Source organism: Otolemur garnettii, unplaced genomic scaffold, assembly GCF_000181295.1.
Source record: "Otolemur garnettii isolate 467f Iridium unplaced genomic scaffold, OtoGar3 scaffold00016, whole genome shotgun sequence".
NCBI lineage: Eukaryota > Metazoa > Chordata > Mammalia > Primates > Galagidae > Otolemur > Otolemur garnettii.
Genome location: NW_003852411.1, coordinates 28,986,039 through 28,994,680, shown reverse-complemented (window position 1 = coordinate 28,994,680; position 8,642 = coordinate 28,986,039). Strand labels below are relative to the sequence as shown.

Genomic DNA, 8,642 nt, shown 5'->3' with positions numbered 1-8,642 from the left:
AGTATAGGAGTCAGCCTTTTGGTTTCCATCTTCCTAAAGCTACCACTGCAGGCTTTTATCTGCTTTGGAGTATACAACCGATGCTCACTGAGACTATAGTGTCAATTTCGTGACCATTGCTGCAATTCATCACATATTGACACCTGCTAGGTGTAGGGTTGATAACCACATTGGTATCAACTGATACAGGGAACAGCTGTTCATTGCATCTTGACTTTGGACTAAGGTGGGAGAGAGGGAGCTATATCAACATGAAAAGACAGGTGTTTAAAGAACCATTGCTGTGTGTGGCAAAGGTAAGTGGCACACAGTTCTATGACAGCTTCCTTTCCAGTCCTATTTTCACAAAGTTGCCTGTAATTGGCACTGGCACTCCCATGAGCTTCAGTGCTCTCCATCTGCAGCTGAGAGCCACTCTGAGCTTAGATATTCCTTTCCAGCTTTGAAAACAACAAAGCAACCATATCTAGCCTAATCTTGACAACTAAGAGGCCTGGACAAAAAGTTTTGATAAACAAAAAGTTTACTTTCAGGGACTTCTGTAAAACTAAACCACATGTGTACAGGATTAATGTGGTATAATGATGCTTGAAGGAAAATTTAGTGAATTCCAGAGAATGGCCAGATTTGGGAACTCAAAAAGACTCTTGGACCTGTTTGTTCTTTGCACCTCATAGTTGTCAATCTTTAAACCCCCTCTTTGGTTTTCAAAGACCCATTTGTGATCATGAGATGTGGGCAGCAGCTTGGGTGTGACCTAGGAGACTCAAAGACAAGTATTCATAAAATTTCTGGGAAGGATTCTTTTTAACGCTTGTTTTTACCAGAGTGCTCTCTCTTGAGTTCCCATGTGGTTTATTAACTATTAAGTCCTAGCATGTTTGATTCTTGCATCATGGGGTGGCAGGCAAAACTAGTTTTCTTGCCTAGAAGGCCAGAAAGTGGGATGACCAAGGGTAGGTCTAGAAGGCAAGAGCTGACACGGCTGTGCAGAGAGCAGATGGAGGGAGGGACAGCCCCAGCCAGGCACCGCTTGCCCCTGATAGCCACCTTCAAGCAGTTGCCCCCCTTAATAAGGTTCTGAAATAGAAACTTCTAAAGGTAGACTTCACTGGTCAAGAAGGGTTAGATTAAAGCAGCAGTTCTCAACCTGTGGGTTGTGACCCCTTTGTAACAATGAAAATACATCCTGCCTATCAGATATTTACATTATGATTCATAACAGTAGCAAAATTACAGTTATGAAGTAGCAATGAAGATAATTTATGGTTGGGGGTCACCACAACATGAGGAACTGTATGAAAGGGTCGCAGCATTAGGGGAGGCATTAGGAAGGTTGAGAACCACTGGATTAAAGGGTTGAGGAGCATCTCAACTCACATAGCCGTTTATGAGGAGAGTTAGGAGCGGTCCAGCCCCTTCTGACTCCTATAGTGGTAAATGGAAAGGCAGTTCTTTTATGTGTATCATTCTGTGAAACAGATGGGGCAACTTGATTATGCATTCTAGTGCAGAGGGCTCTTCATAAAATGTGCCACTGTGTCCTTTTACTGTGAATGGAAATACAGCCTTCATATTAAAGAGGAGTAAAGTAAAACATAAATCAGAATGAAACCATTTAACACTGAATGTTAAAAAAAAAAAAAAACCTAGAACTCTTATTCAACCATTTTGCTATATATAGAAACCATCATACAGTTTGGCCCAGGAGTTTCCTTCTGGTGCTTGGGGAGGGAGGTGGTAGAATAGCTCTCGTGATGTTGGCATACGAATGTGAGAGGTGTCCCCTCTAGTCACTTTATGTTCACTGCACTACTTTTTGTGTTCTGCCTTCAGTTCAATGAATTCCATATTGAAAAGAAAACATTTCTTGAGCACTTACTATATGCTGAAAACCATGGGAAGTGTTATCGTGTATGTTATCCATGTGTTTATCCTGCCGTGTGACAGAGGAGGTGCTATAGAGACATCCTTGATTCACTTTTTTCTTTTTTTTGAGACAGAGTCTTACTATGTCGCCCTCGGTAGAGTGTTGTGCTGGCACAGCTCACAGCAACCTCAAATTCTTGGGCTTACATGACTCTCTTGCCTCAGCTTCCCAAGTAGCTGGGACTCCAGGCGCCCACCACAACTCCCAGCTATTTTTTTGTTGCAGTTGTTTTTAGTTGGCCCGGGCCAGGTTTGAACCTTCCACCCTCCGTGTATGTGGCTGGTGCTGTAACCACTGTGCTATGGGCGCCGAGCCCTGATTCACTTTTTCAATGACGTTTCAGGAATATCATAGAGAATATCTGTGATCAAGGGAGGAGAGTAAGGAAAGGAGAGGTTGAACAGTGGAATTCCTTTTCTACTTTTTCAGGGGAATCAGAGGTTCAGAGTTGATTGCTGATCTTAGTAAATGAAGTAAAATGTAAGACTGAAACAGTATAAATACTATGCATTAAGACCAACCCACTTCCATCTGTTTTAGGTCTATAAATAGTTGAACCTGTGGGCATGTCCCACATGTTTGTCCTTGATAAAGGTGGCAGAATAGAGATTCGAGCCAGAGTCTAGGCTCTTAAAGTGCTCGGTTCTGAGTGCATCCTGTCATCCACTCACAATCTCGTGATGCATGGGAAATGCAGGGCTTCTTTGAAGTCACTTTTTACTACCTCCATTTTGTTACTGAAGTCTGAGTATGGGGTGGGAGAGGGTGGTCAAGGATCAAAAAAAGTAAAAAAAAATAATAAGTCTGAGGGCTTCCTTCCAAAGTTTAGAAATTTAATTCCTATCCCTTGCTGATGCCATAGATCAGGAACATTTGAAGACCTTGAGATTTTTAATATCATCTTAAGAGCCAGTTGAGGGCAGTATCTATGATCTGTAGAGATGATATAATTTATAATATGTCCTCCTTAGGAAAAAACCTGAGATTTTATAGCAAAGCACACAGTAACGAAATTGGAATTTTCTATATATCTGTGTATTTAAAAGAGAGAAGCTGGATCTGTGCTCTGGGAACGATACAGATCAGAAGAGACTAACTCAGTCTTTTCAGACATTTGTTCAGTATGCGGTGTCTGGGTTAATTCATGGAAGGTAAGAAAGTAATAGAATTAAACACTTCATCTCTACATATCATTTAGACTTGCCACGTTTTATTTCTAGAACCTAGAATATCTACCTTTTCCACCTCTTGTAGAGATGTCTAGGAGAGCAAAATTCCTAAGGTCCGAGAAGGCAGCAGGGGGAGACAGTCTCTTTAATGGACACGGGGTGTCCTCGGTGGATAGAATAAAGCCATGTCTAAAGTTTGGTGAGCTAGTGATGTGCTTTGCTATACAAGATCAACCACAGGCAGTCCACTTTTATTCTCATCAAAGGAGTAAAGGATAAAAGCAGCACTGAGGAGGCCCGCAGGAATCACGCTTTGGGGTAGAGTGTCTTCTTTTCTTCTCCCTTTTTACCCGAGAGTTGAGCTTCCTGGCTCAGTCTCCTCACCAGAGTATAGCTTCATGGCTGAAGGAGGTAAAGAAGCTGGGGTGTTCTTGGCCCAGGTTTATTAGGGACTGTGCCCTCTAAATCACACTTCTTTGTATGTTTTGGGGAGTGCAAACGCTAGGTGCTTTGTGCTTTAGAAGGAGGCTTGCTGCTTCTCAGCTTCCTGGACAAACAGCACAGTATGAGAAGGGGCCTGAACCTACCCCGGGGACACAGAAGGAAATTAAGGTCAGAGAGGACACAGGTTTGATCCACCAATGGGTGAGGATGGGGAACCTCACAGAAGTTACTCAGCTTCTCCTGCTTCACTTAAGGTTCTTATTTTTTTTAAGACAGAGTCTCACTCTGTCGCTCTGGATCGAGTGCCATGGTACCATAGCTCACAGCAACCTCAAACTCTTGGGCTCAAGCAATACTTTTTTTTTTTTTTTTGCAGTTTTTGGCCAGGGCTGGGTTTGAACCTGCCACCTCTGGCATATGGGGCCAGCGCCCTACTCCTTTGAGCCATAGCACCACCCCTAAGCAATACTCTTAACTCAGCCTCCTAAGAAGCTGGGACTATAAGCACCTACCAGAACACCTGGGTAGTTTTTCTATTTTTAGCAGAGAAGGGGTCTCACTCTTGCTCAGGCTGATCTCAAACTCCTGAGCTCAAGCAATCCACCCTCCTGGCCTCCCAGAGTGTTAGGATTGCAGGCATGAGCTGCCAAGCCCAGCCCCACTTAAGGTTCTCATCACCTAGAGATGTCAGGGTGTTCTGGGTGGGAGACCAGTGGAGAGTGTCAGTGGAGTTAGTCTAATGGGCTAAGAGAGGTTTGAGCTCTAAGACAGTCACTTCTAGGGTGTGGCTTGAGCTGAGGAAGTAGATTTGGATCCACAATAGACACATGGACGAGGATTGGACAAAATGCCTCTTCACATTAACATGGGTGCTCTTGCCTGAAGTAAAAAGGAAGGAAAGTAGAAATGGCCCAAGGCTTAAGGAGATGGCAAGGGCAGCCATTTTGGAAGTTATACCCAGCAGAGAACAGACCAGAGCAAGGAGTTCCATTCATGGGGTTCCAAAGTCCCTAGGGGTTCATGAAGACAACAAGAAGAAATATGAACTAATTTTAATATGCTGAAAAGCATAAATGAAGCTCGTTTTATTATCCTCAACAAGGCCTTTTGACCTTACCAAATCATTAAACACGAGTTTAGTGATGTGACGCCCGCAGTCTTATACAGATAAGAAGCTCTGCTCGACCCACGCTGGTGTTACTTTGGGGGTTTTGAATGTAAATCGATGGACTGTCACCAGATGGTCATGGCTGACCTGAAATCAGATCATCTAAAACGTGATTAATGTGAGACTTGAGTACAGGGTGACAGTTACAATTAGATTATATAAACCGCAGCCTGTGGCGATGGGGTACTTGAGGCCTCTGAGGTCTGAAACTCTGTTTCACATTTCACTCATTTCTGTCCTTGAAGAAAGCAAATGCTGACTGATAGTCAGGTTAGAGTTGGTTATCCACCTTGGAGACTGCATCCGGAAAACCCTGCCTGTGGTTCTTCCTCCCAGCCTGTGTGGGTTGCTTAAGGCTCTGTTCAGGAGCAGACTTCTCTGGCCTTTCTCTCTCCTCTCCCAGTTAAGTAGTGGCGTTTTGGGAGCTAGGATCAAGCTCTCTTCTTGGGCTCTTAAAGGAAGAGGTTAAATAGCAGGACTAAAGAGAGGAAGCAGCTATAGAAGAGACTCAAGGGAACAATGTCTTTGAAATAAGACCTGGTAAGGCTCACCTTAGATTTAGCTGCCTGTTCCAAGGGACTCAGATGCTGAGCCCCAGTTGGTTTTGCTGTGGAGGCTGCGGCTTCTAAGCCCCGTATCACCACAGCTCTTGATCTGCAAGGAGCTCCAGGGAAACCTAACATTTGCATCGGCAAAAAAAATAAAAAACACGGCTGAATTCCTTTTAGTTTGATGGACCCCATGGACCATTTGATAATGGTTGGCCAAAGATTCTGAAGCCTATTGACTGCTTCGTTACACTTGGGAGGAAGGAACTGGGGCTGAGTCCGGAAATGGGATATTTGCTCTGTGTCCTCTCAGTTAACTGTTTTCAGACTGCGTGACAGTTGCTATTTTCTGGAATATTTCAGGATCCCATCTCTTTCCTTCGCCGGCTTTGTAGATTTCTGTCCCCGTGTCCCCTGCACAGCCTCATCCATCCAGACCCATCTCGTGTCCGTGCAGAGTCTCCATGCCCTTCACCTTCTCCTCTCTCCTTCCTAGAGCCAAGCCATGCGGATTGTCCGGACGGTGGGGCAGGCCTTTGAGGTCTGCCACAAGCTGAGCCTACAGCACACACAGCAGAATGCAGATGGCCAGGAAGATGGGGAGAGTGAGAGGAACAGCGACAGCTCGGGGGACCCAGGTAGGCTCCTGCTGGCTGCAGTGGAGACAGAATACGGGCCAGTGGGTTGCTCCCCCGAAGCCCCAGGCTAGTATCAATGCACTTAAAAAACACTTTATTTTTTTATATTTCTCTCTAGGTTCCAAATTTTCTTCGAGGAAAATGTGTTACTTTTATTACAAATTAAACATGTTTAAATTATTAGATGAGGAAGCATTTAAGCTGGATATCAGAGAAGACTTTCTGAAGCTGGAGTTGCTATGTTACCCAGTCTGACGTCAGGGAAGATTTTAGTAATAAGCCATCTCCATGGAACGAATCAGAAAGAATATCAACTTAGAATTACCTAAATAGTTTGGGTTTCTTAAACTTTTAGCTTTTGTAGTTCTGTAAGCCCTCAAAGTAAACAGTCAATATCTCTAATTTTTAGTCTCATGAAAAGTCAAGAGTGAGACCAGGATGTCTTTTACCTCTATTATTTAACAATAAATGCAAAAAAAGTAGTAGTAGTAAGATATGAATAGGTAAAAATTAATAGTTTATTTTTTAACATGTGAAACTCAAGAAAATGAACTGAAAACTCTTAGAAGTAAAAAGAGAGTTCAGCTAAAAAGTCAAGTTCCAATGTCATACACAGGTATCTCTGTGTTTCCTATATTCCAGCAGCAGCTGTTTAGAAGTCATCGTGGAAGGGGGAAAAAATGCACTAAAATAACAGTTTGAAAAGATACATGCAAGTAATCACAATAAAAAATGTGTATGTTTTATACAAAAAAAAAATCTTAAATAGAAAGGGATGCCCTATTCTTGTATGGGAAACTTCAACATCATAAAAATGTTAATTCTTCCTTTGTTAATCCCTAAATTTAGTATGACAATATAGATTTCTAACTGCAAGGGAGGCACTGCGGTAAGCTGTACTACTCAAAACTTACAGGACACGGCTAAAACAGTACTCAGGAAAACCCAAAGCTTCAAATATTTGCATGAATAGATGACAAATTACAAAAGTCCAGTGAAATAAGCACCCAATTCAAAAGTTAGAAAACAACAAAATAAATCTTACTTTGTAAATGAGTTTTGCGAAGTGGTTGAGAAAGCAGACCCTTGCATTGCGTCCTGGCTGCGCCAGTCCCTGGCTGTGTCAGTCCCTGGCTGTGTGACCTTGGCAAGTTCTAGTCTATAACTTCTCTGTGCTTTCGTTTCCCCAGCTGATAAATAAGAATAATAGTGGCGTCTACCTCATAGAATTATTGTTATAGTTGGAGGAGCTGCTACTCTTAAAATGCTGAGTCTGGCTCAGCACCCATAGCGCAGTGGTTACAGTGCTGGCCACATACACCAAAGTTGGCAGGTTTCAACCCAGCCCAGGCCTGCTAAACAACAATGACAACTGCAACAAAAATAGCGGGGCATTGTGGTGGGCACCTGTAGTCCCAGTTACTTGGGAGGCTGAGGCAAGAGAATTGTTTAAGCCCAAGAGTTTGAGGTTGCTATGAGCTGTGATGCCATGGTACTCTACTGGGGGCGATATAGTGGGACTCTGTCTCAAAAAATAAATATGTAGGCTCGGCGCCTGTAGCTCAAGCAGCTAAGATGCCAGCCACATACGCCTGAGCTGGTGTGTTCGAATCCAGCCCAGGCCTGCCAAACAATGATGGCTACAACCAAAAAATAGCCAGGCATTGTGGGGGGTGACTGTAGTCCCAGCTACTTGGGAGGTGGAGGCAGGAGAATCGCTTGAGCCCAAGAGTTAGAGGTTGCTGTGAGCTATGATGCCACAGCATTCCACCCAGGATGACAGCTTGATGCTCTGTCTCAAAAAATAAATAAATAAGTTAGTTAATGAAATTAAATTAAATGCTGAGTCTGCTTGGCACACAGGAAGCACTAAATACATGTTAGCTATTATTTTAAAGTAAATATATAAAAATTAAAAAAAACAAGAATAGACAAAAATTATGAGAAAGATGAGTGATAACAGAAGAATGGCTTTCCTAACACTAAAACATGATAAAGCTAAAGTAGGTAAAATTATATTTACAGTAGGTAAAATTGATGGCTGGAATAAGTGCCTGAATGGATCAGAACAGAAACTCAGATGTAGACCCAGCAGTGTATGCCAGTGTATGGTAGACGTAAAATCCTGGTGGCAATCTTATTAAGTTTGAAACTTCACATGCTTCTTGACCCTCAAATTGCTCTAAAATCTCTTCTAAAAATTTATCCTAAGGGTAGACCCATATGGGTATGAAGTGACACAGATGTAAGGTTATGTAGCAAAAAATTTGCTATAAAACCAAAGGATTAGCAGAGACTTTTAAATAAATAAATTACACTATAAATAATGGAATATTGCCCAGCCATTAAGAATGAGTTGGTTCTTGAACTGATATAAAGTTATCTTCAAGATATTTTGTTTCTTTAAAAATACCAAGGTATAGAACTTGGATATGATGTGCTACTAATTATATTAAAGATATGTAGCTATAAATGTGTGTGTGCATGCAGGGATATACATATATGTGTCTATAGCTGATATGTATATACCTGCATGCACACCCCCATGCTTGTTAGACATAGAATTTCTCCAGAATAGTACACAAGAAATTGGTCACTGTGGTTCATTCTGGGAAAAGGACCTGGGTGGCCAAAGTGGTAGGAAAATTTACTTTTCACTATACTTTTATAACTTTTGTACTTTGGAAATATATTGGTCATAAATTTCCCTAACCTGACATTTTCACCTCAGTGAGTCAAGATCAC

At 42.3% G+C, this 8,642-nt stretch overlaps 1 protein-coding gene across 4 annotated transcripts in view; it reads left to right on the top strand.

Annotated features, from left to right (window-relative positions):
* The window catches only part of LOC100944273 (carboxyl-terminal PDZ ligand of neuronal nitric oxide synthase protein), a 291,887-nt gene that overhangs the window by 243,476 nt on the left and 39,769 nt on the right, over positions 1-8,642 (top strand). For all 4 annotated transcript variants that reach the window (XM_012802697.2, XM_023510768.1, XM_023510769.1 and 1 more), the window contains one exon: positions 5,756-5,897. In XM_012802697.2, the coding sequence (XP_012658151.2) occupies positions 5,756-5,897 (142 nt within the window). The remainder of the gene's footprint in view (positions 1-5,755; positions 5,898-8,642) is intronic.